This window comes from Ranitomeya imitator, chromosome 3 (genome assembly GCF_032444005.1).
Source record: "Ranitomeya imitator isolate aRanImi1 chromosome 3, aRanImi1.pri, whole genome shotgun sequence".
NCBI classification, from domain to species: Eukaryota; Metazoa; Chordata; class Amphibia; order Anura; family Dendrobatidae; genus Ranitomeya; species Ranitomeya imitator.
Genome location: NC_091284.1, coordinates 430,593,380 through 430,615,961, shown reverse-complemented (window position 1 = coordinate 430,615,961; position 22,582 = coordinate 430,593,380). Strand labels below are relative to the sequence as shown.

The following is a 22,582-nucleotide window of genomic DNA, read 5'->3' as shown; positions in this document are numbered from 1 at the left end:
TATGATACAATTTTATGTATCCAAGTGATTCTGAGATTATTTTGTGACACTTTGTACTTTGTTATTGGTACATTTTGGTAGATTCCTTTTATGTCTATTTGTAATAATGAAACAAAAAATTAAATATTTTGGAAAAATTGGCAATTTCTAAAATTCTGTTTCCTGCGCTTGTGAGATATTCCAAACACTAGTAACAGTTACCAAATGGCTGCATTATGTTGGCTGCATTTCTTGGCATCAAGGCTATTTATATTTTTTCAGGACAGTGGAGAGAGCTTATCAGTTTAGCAGCAATTTGTTTTCCAATTTTCAAGAAAATATAATTTTTAAAACCTATTCTTTCGGACCCGGTCAAAGAAAAGGCATTTTCAGAGAATAGTGAAAACCCATGTACCCCATTTTGTAAACTACACCCCCTCAAGAAATTCATCTAGGGGTGCAATCAGCATTTTGATCACACAAGTGTTTCATACAACTTTCTTTGCAGTTTGTTTTAAAAATTAAAATTTTGTATTTAAGTAATTTGTGGGTTTAGCTTAAAATTGTCTTTTAGACACCTCCATCACTGATGCTGAAAGAAAGACATAGCAATAAAAACACCTCGAGAACAGCCCTCCTTAACCATTTTATTAAAGAAATCCAACAAAGGTCCAATGTCTTCCATGTGAAACCTGATAAAAGTGATGAGCTGACGTCTTCACTAGGGATATATATGACTTTTGTTCAGCTTTGTTTATCTGGAAGTGGGATGAAAAAATAACAGACATTTTGGCATTATGGGTTTTTTTTTACACCCATCATGGTAATATTATAATAAGCATTAAAGGGGATCTGTCAGCAGGCTTTTGCTACCTCATCTGAGAGCAGCCTGATGTAGGCAAAGAGAAGCTGAATCTAATGAGGTATCACTTGGATTATTGGGTGCTGCCATTTTGTCACAATCAGAGTTTTTAAATTTATCAATGCAGCAGAGCTGAGACAGCTAACCCTACCCACACCACAGCTAACCCCACCCACACCACAGCTAACCCCACCCACACCAGCCTCTGCATGTAGATTGTCTATAGACATTGAGCTGCTTATCACAGAAGGGGCGGAGCCAGACTAGGATACATACACTGCTGTAGTCCAGGCAATGATAATCACCAGGTTATAAAGCCTTCAATGTAAGCAGATAGCCTGACAAGTGACACATCCTTGAATTCAGTGTTTTAACCCCAACCTCATGCTGTCCTCAGATTAAATAGCAAAAGCCTGCTGATTCCCTTTAAAATGGTTGCAGAATTTGAGTCATTTTATAAGACATTGCAGTACTTGTGTATTGCATTATAAAATGTCTTGCCAGTGACAGTTTTCTGTGTATGGCAGATATGGAGACTTAACAAATGGCTTGTGTACCAACAATCATCAACCCCATGCTTTTTTTGCATATACACCACCACCAATCACAAGAACAGGGTCCTGTGTCTCCCGTTGGAATGGAGTGGCAATCAGGTACGCGCACTGTTGTGAATTCTGTGGCAGAGCTCCCTCCTGTGGTCACAAGTGGTACTTCGGCTGGTTCTCTCTGTGAGCTTCCGTTGGTGGAGGAAAGTGGTACTGCGGCTTTTGAGTTTCCTTCCTCAGGTGATGTGGTGAAGTCGTTAGGTGCTGCTCTATTTAACTCCACCTAGTGCTTTGATCCTGGCCTCCAGTCAATGTTCTAGTATTGGACCTGTTTCCTCCTGGATCGTTCTGGTGGCCTGCTGCTCTGCATAGCTAAGTTCCTCTTTGCTATTTGTTTGCTGTTTTTTTCTGTCCAGCTTGTCAATTTGTTTTTTTCTGCTTGCTGGAAGCTCTGGGACGCAGAGGGTGTACCTCCGTGCCGTTAGTTCGGTTTGGAGGGTCTTTTTGCCCCCTTTGCGTGGTTTTTGTAGGGTTTTGTGTTGACCGCAAAGTTACCTTTCCTATCCTCGCTCTGTTCAGAAAGTTGGGCCTCACTTTGCTAAATCTATTTCATCTCTACGTTTGTCTTTTCATCTTAACTCACAGTCATTATATGTGGGGGCTGCCTTTTCCTTTGGGGTATTTCTCTGAGGCAAGGTAGGCTTATTTTCTATCTTCAGGCTAGCTAGTTTCTCAGGCCGTGCCGAGTTGCATAGGGAGCGTTAGGCGCAATCCACGGCTGCCTTTAGTGTGTTGGAGAGGATTAGGGATTGCGGTCAACAGAGTTCCCACGTCTCAGAGCTCGTTCTTGTTTTTTGGGTTATTGCCTGGTCACTGTATGTGCGCTGACCTCTATGTCCATTGTGGTACTGAATTACCTTTCACAACAGTACTGGAGGCCCAAAGTACTAATGATTCCCAATAGAGGGAAAAAAGAAGTTCTGAGACCATTTTTTTTTCTTTGCACTGTGTTTTGCCTTTTTTTTCCCCTAGACATTTGGGTGGTTCAGGACACAGGTGTAGCAATGGACATTAAAGGTCTGTCTTCATGTGTGGATCAGCTCACGGCAAGAGTACAAAGTATTCAAGACTTTGTGGTTCAGAATTCTATGTTAGAACCGAGAATTCCTATTCCTGATTTGTTTTTTGGAGATAGAACTAAATTTCTGAGTTTCAAAAATAATTGTAAACTATTTCTGGCTTTGAAACCTCGCCCCTCTGGTGACCCAGTTCAACAAGTTAGGATCGTTATTTCTTTTTTGCGTGGCGACCCTCAGGACTGGGCATTTTCTCTTGCGTCAGGAGATCCTGCATTAAGTAATATCGATGCATTTTTCCTGGCGCTCGGATTGCTGTACGATGAGCCTAATTCTGTGGATCAGGCAGAGAAGAATTTGCTGGCTCTGTGTCAGGGTCAGGATGAAATAGAGGTATATTGTCAGAAATTTAGAAAGTGGTCCGTACTCACTCAGTGGAATGAAGGTGCGCGCGCAGCTATTTTCAGAAAAGGTCTCTCTGAAGCCCTTAAGGATGTCATGGTGGGATTTCCTATGCCTGCTGGTCTGAATGAGTCTATGTCTTTGGCCATTCAGATCGGTCGACGCTTGCGCGAGCGTAAATCTGTGCACCATTTGGCGGTATTACCTGAGCTTAGACCTGAGCCTATGCAGTGCGATAGGACTTTGACCAGAGTTGAACGGCAAGAACACAGACGTCTGAATGGGCTGTGTTTCTACTGTGGTGATTCCACTCATGCTATCTCTGATTGTCCTAAGCGCACTAAGCGGTTCGCTAGGTCTGCCACCATTGGTATGGTACAGTCAAAGTTTCTTCTGTCTGTTACCTTGATCTGCTCTTTGTCATCGTATTCTGTCATGGCATTTGTGGACTCAGGCGCTGCTCTGAATTTGATGGACTTGGAGTATGCTAGGCGTTGTGGGTTTTTCTTGGAGCCCTTGCAGTGTCCTATTCCATTGAGAGGAATTGATGCTACGCCTTTGGCCAAGAATAAGCCTCAGTACTGGACCCAGCTGACCATGTGCATGGCTCCTGCACATCAGGAGGTTATTCGCTTTCTGGTGTTGCATAATCTGCATGATGTGGTCGTGTTGGGGTTGCCATGGCTACAAGTCCATAATCCAGTATTAGATTGGAAATCCATGTCTGTGTCCAGCTGGGGTTGTCAGGGGGTACATGGTGATGTCCCATTTCTGACTATTTTGTCATCCACCCCTTCTGAGGTTCCTGAGTTCTTGTCTGATTACCGGGATTTATTTGATGAGCCCAAGTCCGATACCCTACCTCCGCATAGGGATTGTGATTGTGCTATCGATTTGATTCCTGGTAGTAAATTCCCAAAAGGTCGACTGTTTAATTTATCTGTGCCTGAGCACGCCGCTATGCGGAGTTATGTGAAGGAGTCTTTGGAGAAGGGGCATGTTCGCCCGTCATCGTCGCCATTAGGAGCAGGGTTCTTTTTTGTAGCCAAGAAGGATGGTTCACTGAGACCTTGTATAGATTACCACCTTCTAAATAAGATCACGGTTAAATTTCAGTACCCCTTGCCATTGTTATCTGATTTGTTTGCTCGGATTAAGGGGGCTAGTTGGTTCACCAAGATAGATCTTCGTGGTGCATATAATCTCGTGCGTATTAAGCGAGGCGATGAGTGGAAAACTGCATTTAATACGCCCGAGGGCCATTTTGAGTATCTAGTAATGCCATTCGGACTTGCCAATGCTCCATCACTGTTTCAGTCCTTTATGCATGACATCTTCCGAGAGTACCTGGATAAATTCCTGATTGTGTACTTGGATGACATTTTGATCTTCTCGGATGATTGGGAGTCTCATGTGAAGCAGGTCAGAACGGTGATTCAGGTCCTGCGTGCTAATTCTTTGTTTGTGAAGGGATCAAAGTGTCTCTTTGGTGTTCAGAAGGTTTCATTTTTGGGGTTCATCTTTTCCCTTTCTACTATCGAGATGGACCCTGTTAAGGTCCAAGCCATCCATAATTGGACTCAGCCGACATCTCTGAAAAGTCTGCAAAAGTTCCTGGGCTTTGCTAATTTTTATCGTCGCTTCATCTGCAATTTTTCTAGTATTGCTAAACCATTGACCGATTTGACCAAGAAAGGTGCTGATTTGGTCAATTGGTCTTCTGCTTCGGTGGAAGCTTTTCAAGAGTTGAAGCGTCGTTTTTCTTCTGCCCCTGTGTTGTGTCAACCAGATGTTTCGCTTCCGTTCCAGGTCGAGGTTGATGCTTCTGAGATTGGAGCAGGGGCTGTTTTGTCGCAGAGAAGTTCTGATTGCTCGGTGATGAAACCATGCGCCTTCTTTTCTAGGAAATTTTCGCCTGCTGAGCGAAATTATGATGTGGGCAATCGAGAGTTGCTGGCCATGAAGTGGGCATTCGAGGAGTGGCGTCATTGGCTTGAAGGAGCTAAGCATCGCGTGGTGGTCTTGACTGATCATAAGAACTTGACTTATCTCGAGTCCGCCAAGCGGTTGAATCCTAGACAAGCTTGTTGGTCGTTGTTTTTTGCCCGTTTTGACTTTGTGATTTCATACCTTCCGGGCTCTAAAAATGTGAAGGCGGATGCTCTGTCTAGGAGTTTTGTGCCCGACTCTCCGGGTGTATCTGAGCCGGCGGGTATCCTCAAAGAGGAAGTAATTGTGTCTGCCATCTCCCCTGATTTGCGGCGGGTGCTGCAAAAATTTCAGGCTAATAAACCTGATCGTTGCCCAGCGGAGAAACTGTTTGTCCCTGATAGGTGGACGAATAAAGTTATCTCTGAGGTTCATTGTTCGGTGTTGGCTGGTCATCCTGGAATCTTTGGTACCAGAGAGTTAGTGGCTAGATCCTTTTGGTGGCCATCTCTGTCGCGGGATGTGCGTACTTTTGTGCAGTCCTGTGGGATTTGTGCTCGGGCTAAGCCCTGCTGTTCTCGTGCCAGTGGGTTGCTTTTGCCCTTGCTGGTCCCGAAGAGGCCTTGGACACATATCTCTATGGATTTTATTTCAGATCTTCCCGTCTCTCAAAAGATGTCAGTCATTTGGGTGGTCTGTGATCGCTTCTCTAAGCTGGTCCATTTGGTACCCTTGTCTAAATTGCCTTCCTCCTCTGATTTGGTGCCGTTGTTTTTCCAGCATGTGGTTCGTTTACATGGCATTCCAGAGAATATCGTTTCTGACAGAGGTTCCCAGTTTGTTTCGAGGTTTTGGCGAGCCTTTTGTGGTAGGATGGGCATTGACTTGTCTTTTTCCTCGGCTTTCCATCCTCAGACTAATGGCCAGACCGAACGAACCAATCAGACCTTGGAAACATATCTGAGATGCTTTGTTTCTGCTGATCAGGATGACTGGGTGTCCTTTTTGCCTTTGGCTGAGTTCGCCCTTAATAATCGGGCAAGCTTGGCTACCTTGGTTTCACCGTTTTTCTGCAACTCTGGGTTCCATCCTCGTTTCTCTTCAGGGCAGGTTGAGTCTTCGGACTGTCCTGGTGTGGATACTGTGGTGGACAGGTTGCAGCAGATTTGGACTCATGTAGTGGACAATTTGACTTTGTCCCAGGAGAAGGCTCAACGTTTCGCTAATCGCAGACGCTGTGTGGGTCCCCGACTTCGGGTTGGGGACTTGGTTTGGTTATCTTCTCGTCATATTCCTATGAAGGTTTCCTCTCCTAAGTTTAAACCTCGTTTTATTGGTCCGTATAGGATTTCTGAGGTTCTTAATCCTGTGTCTTTTCGTCTGACCCTTCCAGATTCTTTTTCCATACATAACGTATTCCATAGGTCATTGTTGCGGAGATACGTGGCACCTATGGTTCCATCTGTTGATCCTCCTGCCCCGGTTTTGGTGGAGGGGGAGTTGGAGTATATTGTGGAGAAGATTTTGGATTCTCGTGTTTCAAGGCGGAAACTCCCGTATCTGGTTAAGTGGAAGGGTTATGCTCAGGAAGATAATTCCTGGGTCTTTGCTTCTGATGTCCATGCTCCCGATCTTGTTCGTGCCTTTCATATGGCTCATCCTGGTCGTCCTGGGAGCTCTGGTGAGGGTTCGGTGACCCCTCCTCAAGGGGGGGGTACTGTTGTGAATTCTGTGGCAGAGCTCCCTCCTGTGGTCACAAATGGTACTTCGGCTGGTTCTCTCTGTGAGCTTCCGTTGGTGGAGGAAAGTGGTACTGCGGCTTCTGAGTTTCCTTCCTCAGGTGATGTGGTGAAGTCGTTAGGTGCTGCTCTATTTAACTCCACCTAGTGCTTTGATCCTGGCCTCCAGTCAATGTTCTAGTATTGGACCTGTTTCCTCCTGGATCGTTCCTGTGGCCTTCTGCTCTGCATAGCTAAGTTCCTCTTTGCTATTTGTTTGCTGTTTTTTTTCTGTCCAGCTTGTCAATTTGTTTTTTTCTGCTTGCTGGAAGCTCTGGGACGCAGAGGGTGTACCTCCGTGCCGTTAGTTCGGTTCGGAGGGTCTTTTTGTCCCCTTTGCGTGGTTTTTGTAGGGTTTTGTGTTGACCGCAAAGTTACCTTTCCTATCCTCGCTCTGTTCAGAAAGTTGGGCCTCACTTTGCTAAATCTATTTCATCTCTACGTTTGTCTTTTCATCTTAACTCACAGTCATTATATGTGGGGGCTGCCTTTTCCTTTGGGGTATTTCTCTGAGGCAAGGTAGGCTTATTTTCTATCTTCAGGCTAGCTAGTTTCTCAGGCCATGCCGAGTTGCATAGGGAGCGTTAGGCGCAATCCACGGCTGCCTTTAGTGTGGTTGGAGAGGATTAGGGATTGCGGTCAACAGAGTTCCCACGTCTCAGAGCTCGTTCTTGTTTTTTGGGTTATTGCCTGGTCACTGTATGTGCGCTGACCTCTATGTCCATTGTCGTACTGAATTACCTTTCACAACAGCGCACTACTGCTCTACATAAAGTCTATGGGATTGATGAGGATGGCAAAGTTCACTCCTTGCTTATATTTGTCAGTCCCATATACGGTACTTTAAACGGAAAAAAAAAAGAGTTAAACTGAATCTAAGTTGGTTGTGAATGCAGTGTGTAGGCGCCTGTTCACACTGGCAACTAAACAGACAGTACCCAAGATAAAAACATAATAAGCAAATACCCTGCAGTAAATAGCAATAGTGCATGAAAATAATTTGGGTTCACAGTTAACATGATATTGATAAAAATAACTTAAAAGCCATCCCACCACGTCTTGGTGACCCTATTCGGGATGGTCCTAACCTCTAGTATTAAATCCTTACCATATGTCAAGTGACGCACATGTGGCTAAGGGCTTAGAAGGACTCTCTTTATGTTTTTGTTTGTTTTTTTTTATAAAAGAGTGGCGCCTCCTTTCTTTGAGCTGGACATTACATTCATGTAGTTCCCCATGGCTGGGTGTCCATTAGCCGGGTGTGAGTCCTTCTCAGCCCTTATCCACATGTGCGTCACTTGACATATGGTAAGGTTTTAATATTAGAGGTTAGGACTGTTCCGAATAGGGTCACCGTGATGTGGTGGGACGGCTTTTATATTATTCTTATCGAAATTACATTTTCTGAGCACCCTCTATTATTTTCATGCAGTATTGCCATTTTTTTTCTGCAGGGTATTTGCTTACTTTAATCGGAGCGGCAGCGTGCATCATCGCTCCATGAACGTGAATGGTGTTCCCTAAGCTATGGGATCTTCAGTGATCACACTCTTGCCACCACTTTTGTGGATAGGTAATACGTTTTGGATGTAGGGCAATTCCTTTTTTTAATGTTTTAAGAGTTTGGTGGGAATAAAAATAAAGTCTTTATTCTTTTTAGTTTTCCTAGAAACATGGCTGAGTTGGCATTGTGTACAGAGACAGAACTCTACAACATACTGAACCAGTCTACTAAATTCTCCAGGCTTGCCGAACCAAATTATTTATGTCTTCTGGGTAAGTAGTGGAAACCTTCATAGCGAGGCGTACGGATGGCATATATAAGGCCGATTGCCCAATATCAGCTTCTAATTACAGCAAATGTCAGCAGCACAAATAGGTCCTGTCTGTTCCCCATGGTATGTAACACACATCAGATTTGGCTAGGCCGCAAAAAGCAACAAATGCCACCAGGGTATCCGCTGTATAAGATTGTTCATTTACAGTCCGATTCAATGCGGAAATAAAATGGTTCAAGTTTTTGGCTTAAAAATATCCCTTTTATCAAGCAAAATTGGATACAACACCAGCTCCTGTCCTCCAGCATTGTAGGATTTTTCACTGTTATTTGGCCCATAGTCGCAATATACAATGCGCCTTGCATGTCCATAAACCCTTTCCAAGGGTGCCATTCCTTGGACCACATTTGGTAGGTACCGAACTCTGTAGATGGGAACACACCACCGCACCTGCCTTTTTTAGAGATGCTCTGATTCACTCATCAGGTTGTCACAATTTGGTCATTGTCTTTCTACTTGCCTATGTTGCTGCTTCTGTTTTATATTGTTCGGTCCCCATACTGCGTGCATTTTGTGGCAGCACATCCCGTTTCAGTAATCTTTCTCAATAATCGTTTCTTTTCATTTTCTAGATGCACGTTCAAAGAGAGAGTACAATGAGAGCCACATTATTACCGCAAGGAGAACTAAGCAGGTACTGTCATACGGTGCGATGAGGCAGAATGCCCATGTACAGCCGTCCTCCCTGTACTGTAGGGTACGAGATATATGGATTTATATATGACTACTGGATATATGAATTCTGTTGTAGATATTAATCTCTATTTATTTTCTTTATAATTGCATAAAAATTACGGTACATTCCCCCCCCCCTTGCCCCGCATAAGTCACATTTTGGCTTTTGTGCTGTAATCAATAGTAAACTGTATAGTACAAGTGGGCTGACAGCTGATACAGAAGATATCCAGAGCACATATATAAAGCTGCACTTAATTTGAACTTTTCGGTATGGCTTCTCCTATCCAGTTATAAGAAGTAAGAAGTTCGTCCTTATGCTCACGGACATAACATGTATTTGCTTTGTACAGTGCCAGATTGGCCACCATGTAAAGTCATTGAGGCTCCATGCTTTCCTTTATTTTCCTTTCTTTAGAATGAAGACAAGGTTTTCTTGTTACCAGAGTCTATAGAGTTGGACTGTATGAAGTACTGTGTAGTATATGATAGTCGAACTGATTCTTTGGATGGTGAAGGTAAGAGATTCATACTTAGAATTCCTATAAAATATCAGCAATGGAATTAAAGAGAGTCTGTCATCAGATTTCGCAATTGAAAATGACATACATTATTAAATAGAGCTTTTGGACCTGATAGGTCTGGTGTACTTACTTTGACAATGCCTCCTTCATATTAAAACGACGATTGAGCTGGGCTCATTTTATTATCAGCACTAAACAGCCATTCTGGCATGGATTTCTAAAGTAAATCCACCATCCTCATCAGGTCTAAAATATCTATTACAGTGGCATATACAAGTTTGGGCACTCCTGGTCAAAATTCCTGTTATTGCGAACAGTTAAGCAAGTTGAAGATGAAATGATCTCTAAAAGGCCTAAGGTTAAAGATGACATAGGAAAATGGGTCACTGAAAAAGTTTTGGCATCCTTGGAAATTTGTGTGCTCAGGTAACCAAGGTTTCAGGCCTTAATTATCCTGTTAGGGTTATGTCTTGTTCTCCGTCATTGTTCGGAAAGGCCAAGTGATGCCAATTTCACAGTGATATAAAAAACAAGCCTCTTCTAACCTTGTAACAAAAAACAGCAGCCACGGGTTCTTCTAAGCAGCCTCCTAGCACTCTGAAAATGTTGGAGGCCCACAAAGGAGGAGAAGGCTATAAAAAGATAGCAAAGTGTTTTCAGGTTGCCTTTTCGTCAGTTCGAAATGTAAGTAAGAAATGTCAATTAACAGGAACAGTGGAGGTCAAGATAAGGTCTGGAAGCCCAAGCAAAATTTTAGAGAGGCAAATCAGAACCCCCGTTTCACTGTAAAAGACTTTCAGAAAGATTTAGCAGACTCTGGAGTCATGGTCTACTGTTAAGAGACACCCGCACAAATATGGCCTTCATGGAAGAGTCATCAGAAGAAAACCTCTCCTGTGTCCTCACCATAAAATTCAGTGTCAGAAGTATGCAAAAGAACATCTATACAAGCCTGATGCATTTTGAAAACAAGTCCTGTGGACCAATGAGGTTAAAATAGAACTCATCGGCCACAATGATCAAAGGTATGTGTGGAGAAAAAAGGATACGCAATTTCAGGAAAAGATCATCTCGCCCACCATTAATTATGGGGGTTGGATCAATCATACTTTGGGGTTGTGTTGCAGCCAATGGCTTGGAGAACATTTCACAGGTAGAGGAAGGAATGGACTCAATGACATTTCAACAAATTCTTGATGCAAACATAACACCATCTGCAAAAAAGCTGAAGTTTTGGAACCTACTCTGGGCTGGTGATTAACTGGTCTAAATCAGTGCTGATGCCATTAGATGAGAAGGGAGGGGGGTCAGGTTGTCAATCCACGTTGTCAATCCACGTTGTTCTGGACTGCAACAGGTATTTAAATATTTGGGAGTGATAGTCTCACCTAGCCCGCTAGATTGTGAAAAACTAAATTTAGCCCCAATCCTCACTAAGTTTACACGGAAAAAGGATGCGTGGTCTAAACTTCCTTTATCTGTTGTGGGGAGAGCCAATTTAATTAAAATGATATGGATGCCCCAGCTGCTGCATCTTCTTCACAATTCACCGATATGGATCCCTTTTAGGTTCTTTGGGGCTATTGAAGGGGTGTTTAGATCTCTGCTTTGGAGGGGTGGAACAGTCCAAATCAGATTGGGGGGTTAGTGGCTCCTAACCTGTGGGTCTATTTCTTGGCAGCCCAGGCTCAATATTTTAGAGGATGGGAGGATACAGGTAAAAATTTATTAAAGGATCTCTTGCGGTTGGGGGTAAATAGCTGATCTTTATATGAAGCACTAGAGGGTAACAAATACAAATCTTCTCAAAAAATCTTACCACATTATCGTTAATGCACAAAATATGGTGGAAAATAAGAGACCTGCAAGAAATAGAGAGTTGCTCACAATTTACATCAATATGGGACACTGCATGGTTAGTTAGGCTATGTGCACACCTTTTGGATTTGTTGCTGATCCGCAGCGTTTTTTCTGCGCGGAATTGTACTAAATACGCAAAGGATTGCTCAAGCAAGGTTAGTCAATGGGAATCCAGAATTGGTGTGCACATACTGCGGAAAATTCAGTCCTGATTCGCAGTGTTTTACTTTCCGCAGCATGTCAATTCTTCTTGCGGATTTGCAGCGTTTCTGCACCCATTGACTTCCATTGAGTCAGTCAAATCAGCAGCAAAAACGCAGGTGTAAAAAGATTTGCGTATTTGCAGCAGATTTGCTGCCTAAAACGCTGCGATTTGTCAAAGGGAAATTGTGTCAGAAGGAGGAGGAGTGTGTGAGCGGAGAATATGTGTGAGAAGAGAATGTGGGGGTGGAGAATATGTGTGGACAGAGAATATGTGCATGTCTGTCTGCGGGTGTCTGTGTGTTCATCTCTCTGTGCGTCTGTCTGAGGGTGTCTGTGTGTATCTGTCTGTGTGTGTACCCAGGCATCGTTTGATGGGACTACTACTCCCATTCGGCTATGTGTTTTGTCACATACAACAGTGACAGCATGAGCCGATGATGGGAGCATAGTCTCATCATCCGGCGCCTGTGTTTTAAAATAAAAAAAAATCAAAACATTTACATATTCACATACACAATACATACTCACCGAACACCTAATCCCCGACGCCTGCGTCTCCTGCAAGCAATCAAAAATAATAAACCAACATATACTCACCTTTCCGCAGTAGTCCATTCAATACCGAGTGTCCCACGTCTAGCTCACCCGGCCACCGGTGATACACTGACATGAGGTGATCGCTCCCGCAGTGTATCCCTGAACCGCAGTGAGAGTTAACCGGAGTTCATTAGCTGATCAGCACTGGTGCTCTCACTTACAGCACCGCTGTGTGGGAAAGTTCTCATGCAGTGGTGCCGTAAGTGAGAGCACTGGAGCTGATGAACTCCGTTAAACTCTCACGGAGATTCAGTGATACACTGCGGGAGCGAATACCTCCTGTCCCCTGACTCCTGGGGTTAGCTGCTGCAGTCCCAGGTTCTGCTCAGGAGTGGTACCTGGCGCCTACCTGCAGCTCAGTCTGTCACCACCATCAGGAGCTCCAGTGAACACCATGGTAGCCGCTTAGTTATACTCCTTTCTGGGTAGGCCTGGACCTGTGGCACATTGGATCCTTAAATCCAGATGCTCGATGATTGGGAGTAACAGTCTGCTCGGCCCAGCCTTGGCCACCGCAACATAAACACATGTCAAAATCCACAATAGACTACCTCAAAAGGCGCAAACTGAAGGTTTTACAATGGATGGCCCTCACAGTCCCCTGATCTGAACATCATTGAAAATCTGTAGCTAGACCTCAAAATAGCAGTGCATGCAAGACGACCCAGGAATCTCATAGAGCTGGAAGAATCTTCCGAGAAAGAATGGATGAAAATCCCTGAAACAAGAATTGAAAGACTCTTGTCTGGCTGCAAAAAAGCATTTACAAGCTGAGATACTTTTAAAAGAGGATGCTACTAGGTGCTAACCATGCTGGGTGCCCAAAATTTTGCATCTTCCCATTTTCCTCTTTGTAATATTTAAAATGTAAAAGGTTAAAATATTTTTTTTTATTTTTGCCTGAAATACAAAGGAAATGTGTCATCTTTAAAGGGAACCTGTCACCCCATTTTTTCAGATTGAGATAAAAATACCGTTAAATAGGGCCTGAGCTGTGCGTTACAATAGTGTATTTTGTGTACCCTGATTCCCCACCTATGCTGCCGAAATACCTTACCAAAGTCGCCGTTTTCGCCTGTCAATCAGGCTGGTCTGGTCAAATGGGCGTGGTGACATCGCTGTTTCTTCCCCCAGATCTTGCTCATCTTTCCGTTGGTGGCGTAGTGGTCTGTGCATGCCCAACTGCCGAATCCACTGCGCAGGTGAAGAAAAAGAGCGCGATCTGCGCTATTCCCCTGGTTATCGGTGGGGGCGGCCATCTTCCTGAGGCCGCGCGTGTGCAGATGGAGTGCTCTGCTGCCCGGGGCTTCAGGAAAATGGCCGCGGGATTCTGCGCGTGCGCAGATGGAGATCGCGGCGGCCATTTTTCTGAAGCCGAGTTCGCATCTCGGCTTCAGAAAAATGGCCACCGTGATCTCCATCTGCGCACGCGCGGCATTCCGCAGCCATTTTCCTGAAGCCCCGGGCAGCAGGGCACTCCATCTGCGCATGCACGGCCTCAGAAAGATGGCCACCCCCACCGATAACCAGGGGAATAGCGCAGATCGCGCTCTTTTTCTTCACCTGCGCAGTGGATTCGGCAGTTGGGCATGCGCAAACCACTACACCACCAACGGAAAGATGAGCAAGATCTGGGGGAAGAAACAGCAATGTCACCATGCCCATTTGACCAGACCAGCCTGATTGACAGGCGAAAACAGCGACTTTGGTAAGGTATTTCGGCAGCATAGGTGGGGAATCAGGGTACACAAAATACACTATTGTAACACACAGCGCAGGCCCTATTTAACGGTATTTTTATATCAATCTGAAAAAATGGGGTGACAGGTTCCCTTTAACTTCAGGCCTTTTAGACATACTTTTATCTTCAACTTAGCCTTAGTGTGAACTGTTAGCCATGTGCACAAGTCAGGATTTTCTGCAGAATTTTCCTGAACAAAACCGAACTTTTTCTGCAGGAAATCCGCATGCGTTTTTTCGCGTTTTTTTTCGGAGCTTCCCAATGCATTAAATAGCGGCAAAAACGCGAAAATCCGCAAAATTAAAGAACATGCTGCTTTTTTTTACCGCGGAAAAAAACGCATCATGTGCGCAAAAATTGCAGAATGAATTAAAATGATGGGATGCTTATGTATGCATTTTTTAATCGTTTTTTCTACGGAAAACGGCCGAAAAAGCGCGAAAAATCCTGAACATGTGCACATAGCCTAACAGTAATTTTGACCAGGGGCGCCCAAACTTTTACATGCCACTGTAAATAATGTATGTTGTTTGAATTTTGAAATCTGTTAACTGAGCCACTATAAATATTTTACCATTTATCTCTTCTCAGGTGCAGCTATACAATGTGCCAAGGTCGTGTCACAAATCACTCATCTCCCAGTGTTGGTGCTGAAAGGGGGATATGAGAAATTTTCTGGCTGTTACCATTTCTTTCGGTCTCAAAAAGTGTTTTGGATGCCACAGGTAACTGCTTTTTAGTACTAGGCACAACCTGCAATGTACTTATTAGAAAACAGAATACAGAATATTTTTAAAAGATGTTGCCCAATTTGGTTGAATCCCAAGGTGGGCATACATTGGACTATGTACATTGGTTATTCCTGTTTTCAAGTACCATAAATGTAATTAAACAATATTGTTTTTATTTCCTGGTGGTTGGAAAGTTTCCCTGATGAACAGCTCATCTCTGCTCCAGATTTAGGGGCACACAGTGCCCTATAGTTTATTAATATGCAAGTAGTTGGGTAGTAATGGATGGGATAGACACCTCGGAACGCCGCTGCCTGCATCTATACTGTGCATTGCATCTAGAATTCTCTTAGGCAACTGACATTATATTGTTTGCATTTCCTAAAGGAAATTGATGAATTTCAGCCGTACCCCATTGAAATCATCCCAGGTTTGTTATACATGGGTAATCTACGACAAGCAAATGACAGACACATACAAAAGGATCTCAAGATCAAATCTCACGTTAACGTCTCGCTAGAGTCTACAAATCTGTAAGTAATAGTTGAAAAAGAGAGCGTTGGCACCCTAATATTGTAATACCAAAAATCCCTCTAATCATTCTCCATCCAATTCCCCAAGCCATAACATCATTATCATAATGGAAGAGCCCCCTTTACAGTAAAGACAAGTCCATAGACCAATAAAGCATGTATGTCCACAGTCAACTCGACGCGTTTCCCCTCTAGAATGAGGTTCATCAGGAGTATGTATACATTTTGAAAGGACTACTTAGCTCCTCATGTGATGATGTATGGAAAAAGATAAAGTTCTCGGCACATAGGGTGAGTCCCCTCTGGATGTGGTGCTTGATTAGGGTGCCGACCTTCGCTGCCAGGCAGGGTCAGTACAGGGACAAGAATACCATAACCCTGGCCTGTATTTTACATTGGACCATTTTTCCTTCCCCCTGTTTTTTGTATGTATTGGTACATCCCCATAGTGGATCCTTTTTCCGGATGGTAATCTTCCACCTTCCCTTACAAGGCTTTCTCAGGATTAGAAGGGACAGTGGACGGTGAGCTGGGGCGCCATTTGCGCAGGAATAGGGTGCCAACCTCCGCTGATAGGTAGGGTGCATTTAGATGTAGAGTAGGATGGGGCACCTCCTGCGGCCTTTCCTATCTAGCTTTTTTCTTATTATATTTGGTGATGGTAATCGTTTTTTTTGTGCACCAGCTGGATATTTTAAATTTATTAATAAAAGTTATCTTTTAATATAGTGTAGTATATTTCAGTGCGGTTTCTTTCTGTGACTAAGTTGAAAATGTAAATGTTACAGGTTTCAGAATTTCCTAAACCATACTATTTTTTAAATTTTATTTTAAGGTTTTTTTTTTAAAGCCATAAAATATATATAAAAAACCTCTATAAATGTGTTATTACCATAATTATACAGAATTATTAGTGCATTTTATAAATTGCATAGTAACAGCAAAAGTACAACTTGCTTACAGAGTACAAGCTGGTATACAGCGAGAGGTTAATCCACGTGAAACAAGGTTTTAAAAAAATTAAAAATGGTGGAGGAGAAAAGAGACCCCACACGTGAGGCCTGCTAGGGCTCAGTGGGCAGCCCACTCCCCAGACTTTCCTGGATGGAGTCTTCTCTGCTTTCTCCACTTCAACCCATTTCACATTTTGTCTTTATTTCGACATTTGCTTTGACCTTGTATTTTTCAGTTTGTTGCCAAGTGAAGTATTACTGATTCCAGAGCAAGATTCATGCAACTCCGACCTTCTGCAATTCTTTCCAAGTGCTTGTCAATTTATAGGTAACTATGACTGGTAATCTAGAAAAAGCAATGAAGTCTGTCGATGCAGTCTCCTTTTTTCTAAAGCAGCCTATATACACTGCTCAAAAAAATAAAGGGAACACTAAAATATCACAACCTAGATATCACTGAATGAAATATTCCAGTTGTAAATCTTTATTCATTCCATAGTGGAATGTGTTGAGAACAATAAAACCTAAAAATTATCAACATAAATCACAAATAATATCCCACAGAGGTCTAGAGTTGGAATGATGCTCAAAATCAAAGTGGGAAATGAAGTTACAGGTTGATCCAACTTCAGTGGAAATGCCTCAAGACAAGGAAATGATGCTCAGTAGTGTGTGTGGCCTCCACGTGCCTGTATGACCCCCCTACAACACCTCAGCATGCTCCTGATCAGGCAGCGGATGGTCTCCTGAGGGATCTCCTCCCAGACCTGGACTAAAGCATCCGCCAACTCCTGGACAGTCTGTGGTGCAACGTGACGTTGGTGGATGGTGCAAGACATGATGTCTCAGATGTGTTCAATCGGATTCAGGTCTTGGGAACAGGCGGGCCAGTCCATAGCTTCAATGCCTTCATCTTGCAGGAACTGCTGACACACTCCAGCCACATGAGGTCTGGCATTGTCCTGCTTTAGGAGGAACCCAGGGCCAACCGCACCAGCATATGGTCTCACAAGGGGTCTGAGGATCTCATCTCGGTACCTAATGGCAGTCAGAATACCTCTGGCGAGCACATGGAGGGCTGGGCGGCCCTCCAAAGAAATGCCACCCCACACCATTACTGACCCACTGCCAAACCGGTCATGCTGAAGGATGTTGCAGGCAGCAGAAAGCTCTCCGCGGCATCTCCAGACTCTGTCACGTCTGTCACATGTGCTCAGTGTGAACCTGCTTTCATCTGTGAAGAGCACAGGGCGCCAGTGGCGAATTTGCCAATCCTGGTGTTCTGTGGCAAATGCCAAGCGTCCTGCACGGTGTTGGGCTGTGAGCACAACCCCATATGTGGACGTCGGGCACTCAGACCATCTTCATGGAGGCGGTTTCTAACAGAGTGTGAAAGCACAACCAACATTCAAAAGTGACCAAAGCATCAGCCAGAAAGCATTGGTACTGAGATGTGGTCTGTGGTCTACACCGGCAGAACCACTCCTTTATTGAGTGTATCTTGATAATTGCCAATCATTTCCATCTGTTGTCTATTCCATTTGCACAACAGCATGTGAAATAGATTGTCAAACAGTGTTGCTTCCTAAGTGCACAGTTTGATTTCACAGAAGTTTGATTTACTTGGAGTTATATTCTGTTGTTTAAGTGTTCCCTTTATTTTTTTTGGAGCAGTGCACATTAGCTGTTTGCTTGACTGCTATTCTCTTGGACTCATTATACACATGCATGTGTTTTCAATGGGGAGAGGGGAATAAGCCGTTACCAGACATCTTATGGAATAAAAGATCAGTAAAGGGTGTGGCACCCCAAATACAGATTATTTGGCTGATCTTGCCAAAATTTGCCATTTCAGCCAACTAACCACTAATGTTTAGGGACACCTTTAGGGTATGTGCACATGATGCAGATTTAGTGCAGAATTGGTGCAGAACTGCAGCAGAGCAGAACTGCACTGTGACTTACAGTACAATGTAAATCAATGTGGAAAAAAAAAAAGCTGTGCACATGGTGCAGAAAAATCTGTGCAGAAACGCTGCAGATTTCAAAGAAGTGCACGTCACTTTTTTTGTGCAGTTCTGCAGCGTTTCTGCAGATTTTTCTGCACCATGTGCACAGCTTTTTTTTCACATTGATTTACATTGTACTGCACATAAACTGCACATAAACTGCATCAAATCTGCAGATGCAGATTTAGTGCAGAAAATTCTGCACCACATTTCCTACGTGTGCACATAGCCTAAGGCCATGTTCACACTTTGCGGTTTTTACTGCGGAACCGCGGCGATTTTGCAGCTGCGGGTCCACAGCAGTTTCCATAGCGTTTACAGTAACCTGTAAACCCTATGGAAACCGCAAACCACTGTGCACATGCTGCGGGAAAAACCGTGCGGGAACGCAGCGGTTTACAACCCGCAGCATGTCACTTCTTTGTGCAGAATCGCAGCGATTCTGCACCCATAGAAATGCATTGATCCGCTTACTTCCCGCATGGGGCTGTGCCCACCATGCGGGAAGTAAGCGGATAATGTGCGGGTGGTCCCCGGTCTGGAGGAGAGGAGACTCTCCTCCAGGCCCCGGGAACCATATTTGTGGGTAAAAAAAAAGAATTAAAATAAAAAATAATGCTATACTCCCCTCCCAGCACTGCACGCGGCCGTCCGGTCTCAGGTTTGCTATGCAACCAGGACCTCAGGACCTGCGGTGACGTCACGGTCACATGACTGTGACGTCACAAAGGTCCTTCTCGCACAGCATCTTTGGAACCGGACCGCCGCCTGCAGCGCCGAGGAGATCGGGACGTCAGAGGGTGAGTATATCATGATTTTATTATTTTTAACATTACTATTGATGCTGCATATTGCTGCATCAATAGTAGGAGTAAATCCCGCAGTGGAACCCGCAACACAAACTGCGATAAATCTGCAGGGATAACCGCAGCGGGTTTGCCCTGCAGATTTATCAAATCCACTGCGGGAAAACCCGCGGGAGAACCCGCAGCCCCCTTCCTAGGTGTGAACATAGCCTTAAAGTACCACTCTGGGTTTTATTTTTTAATTTCACCACTGGTTAGGTATCAGACATGTGTGTTCCCTGTGTGCAGAAAAATACTTACCTATCACCATCTTTTGCCATTCCTCGCCAAGCATCTTCTTCACCATGTGACCGGAGTTGTGACTGGTCAGATCGATCCAGTGTTTGCTCGACGGACTGGAAGTCACTTCTCAATATAAATCTGAGCCTCAGATGAAGACCCTCATAGACTTACACTAAGGCTAGAGTCCCACAACAGTATAAAAAATAATTCAGAGCAGGGTCGGACTGTGGTGTCTGGGGCCACATCGGGAATGGACCCTAGGGACCCACCCTCCAGCTATATGCAAATACTTGCTAGCTGTCATCCCCATTATAGTGTAGTATCGACTGTAAAACACAGGCGGCTCCTGCACATCTAGTGTGCGCCCCCATCGCTGGGATGTACAATTATGGTAGTTTACTTTAATGGGGTTCTTTGGTTAAAACAAGTTGTCACCAATCCATGGGCTCCACAGGATAGGTGATCGCTTCGGAACGACCATTGGAAACTGCGCCGATCGGAAGAATGAGAAAGTTTTATCCCTGACAGGGAACTTTTATCCTCATTTTAAAATGGAGCAGCAGGTGGGATGTCTGACCGCAGTTCCATTCATCTTCTTTGGGGGCTTCCAGAAAAAAAACAAGAGCAGCACTTGCAGACACTGAGGGAATGGATAGATCAGTGGTCAAGTCACACATGATGCTCCAGTCTAAGGGGATAAAATTTCCTCATTGTTCCGACCAGCAGTGGGACCCCACCAATCGATATGTCATCACTTATTCTGGGGAGAGGTGATTACTTTCCCTGCTCCATTGTAGCTATGTTTTTTTTGATTTTGAAAACCTTCAGAGAAGAAGCCATAGTAAGGTATGTGCACGCGACGTGTTTTAGATGTATGCAAATCTGACAAGTTTTTCAGCAGAAAGACGATTTAGGACGTGCCGTTGTCTTTTTGAACATTTCCGGAGTCATTTTTACCTCTTCGCCGCAATTATTTTGTATCTTGTGTTGTATAAACCAGTATGCAGCTTCCCTGTGGTGGATACATGAGGAATCCGGTAACGTCTTTGGAAACCTGAAGCAGTTAAAATAAGTCGAAAAAATCTCATGCCCACCGGGTTTTTTTTTTCTGTTTTATGCAGTGTAAACTGACCTGCGGTGCTTTTTTGTAATCCACAACAATTTCTTTTCGTGTGGGTATGCCAAGTTATATGTGCACATTATCCCCATAAAATTGCTTTAGATGTAAAAAAAAAAAACCACATACGGTATTTGTTTTTATTGTGTGTCCACTGTGGAAACGGACTAAAAAATGCATGTAATCTACACACTTAAAGTTTTGTCAAAACCAAATTTTGCAACTTTTGTAAGCAATTTACGTTATAATTCTGATGTAATCACTATTATGAATCAGGGCCAAAATGTTTTTTTTTTTTGTTATTGTGTGCAGTAAAGCTATTAAGAAAGCATTGGCCAGTAGTGAAAAACCACAGAAAATAAAGGAGTGGTGAATACTGATGGTGCTGCACTTGTCGTCTTTTTTTTTTCTGAAAAATACCTTTTCTTTCTTTTCCTAGATTCTCACATGGCAACAAACTGTGCAGTTCTTGTCTTTTCCAAGTTGGGGATCAGCCGCAGCAGTGCGGTGGTCATAGCGTACCTCACTCATTACAGAAAATGCACACTCCAGGTAATGTGCGGACACTTGTACATTGGGATTACTTAAAAAGATTTACCCTTCGGTTTTGGACACTCATTACTACAACCCCTGGCAAAAATGATGGAATCACCGGCCTTGGAGGATGTTCATTCAGTTGTTTCATTTTGTAGAAATAAAGCAGATCACAGACATGGCACAAAACTGAAGTAATTTCAAATGGCAACTTTCTGGCTTTAAGAAACACTAAAAGAAATCAAGAACAAAAAATGTGGTAGTCAGTAATGGGTAATTTTTTTAACCAAGCATAAGGGAAAAATTATGGAATCACTCAATTCTGAGGAAACAATTATTTTTAAACACTATTATTCATATCTTCCCTGCAGCAAACACTGCTGCAGGGAAGATATGAATCGCGGCTTCAGCACCAGATGCTGGTACGTGTGGTACCCAGCACGGTGCGTGTGGTACCCAGTGGGCACACGGGCGGCACACGTGTGCCGCCCGTGTGCCACACTGATGTGCCACAGAAACGTAGGGGCACACGGACACGGATAATTCCGGTACCGATTTTTTCCGGTACCGGAATTATCTGGACGTGTGAAACCGGCCTAAACACTGATGGTAAAAACTGACACTCTGACCAAACTCTGCTGGTTAAAACTGACATTCTGACCAAGCTCTGATAGCAAAAACTGACACTCTGACCAAGCTCTGATGGCAAAAACTGACACTCTAACCAAACTGGGATGGCAGAAACTGACACTCTGACCAAACTCTGATGGCAAAAACTGACACTCTGACCAAACTCTGATGGCAAAAACTGACACTCTGACCAAGCTCTGATGGCAAAAACTGACACTCTGACCAAACTGTGATGGCAAAAACTGACACTCTGACCAAGCTCTGATGGCAAAAACTGACACTCTGACCAAGCTCTGATGGCAAAAACTGACACTCTAACCAAACTGGGATGGCAGAAACTGACACTCTGACCAAACTCTGATGGCAAAAACTGACACTCTGACCAAACTCTGATGGCAAAAACTGACACTCTGACCAAGCTCTGATGGCAAAAACTGACACTCTGACCAAACTCTGATGGCAAAAACTGACACTCTGACCAAACTCTGATGGCAAAAACTGACACTCTGACCAAGCTCTGATGGCAAAAACTGACACTCTGACCAAACTCTGATGGCAAAAACTGACACTCTGACCAAGCTCTGATGGCAAAAACTGACACTCTGACCAAACTCTGATGGCAAAAACTGACACTCTGACCAAGCTCTGATGGCAAAAACTGACACTCTGACCAAGCTCTGATGGCAAAAACTGACACTCTGACCAAACTCTGATGGCAAAAACTGACACTCTGACCAAGCTCTGATGGCAAAAACTGACACTCTGACCAAACTCTGATGGCAAAAACTGACACTCTGACCAAGCTCTGATGGCAAAAACTGACACTCTGACCAAACTCTGATGGCAAAAACTGACACTCTGACCAAGCTCTGATGGCAAAAACTGACACTCTGACCAAGCTCTGATGGCAAAAACTGACACTCTGACCAAGCTCTGATGGCAAAAACTGACACTCTGACCAAGCTCTGATGGCAAAA

The 22,582-nt window shown here is 43.9% G+C and overlaps 1 protein-coding gene across 2 annotated transcripts in view; it reads left to right on the top strand.

Moving 5' to 3' along the window:
* Positions 1-22,582, top strand: part of STYXL1 (serine/threonine/tyrosine interacting like 1) — a 31,826-nt gene that overhangs the window by 7,337 nt on the left and 1,907 nt on the right. Inside the window, exons 2-9 of one of the 2 annotated variants that reach the window (XM_069757283.1) lie at positions 8,026-8,144; positions 8,232-8,347; positions 8,982-9,043; positions 9,503-9,602; positions 14,602-14,735; positions 15,129-15,274; positions 16,464-16,555; positions 20,881-20,993. In XM_069757283.1, coding sequence (XP_069613384.1) covers positions 8,245-8,347; positions 8,982-9,043; positions 9,503-9,602; positions 14,602-14,735; positions 15,129-15,274; positions 16,464-16,555; positions 20,881-20,993 — 750 coding nt within the window. In that variant the 5' untranslated portion in view covers positions 8,026-8,144; positions 8,232-8,244. The remainder of the gene's footprint in view (positions 1-8,025; positions 8,145-8,231; positions 8,348-8,981; positions 9,044-9,502; positions 9,603-14,601; positions 14,736-15,128; positions 15,275-16,463; positions 16,556-20,880; positions 20,994-22,582) is intronic. The other variant, XM_069757282.1, reaches the window with a different exon arrangement.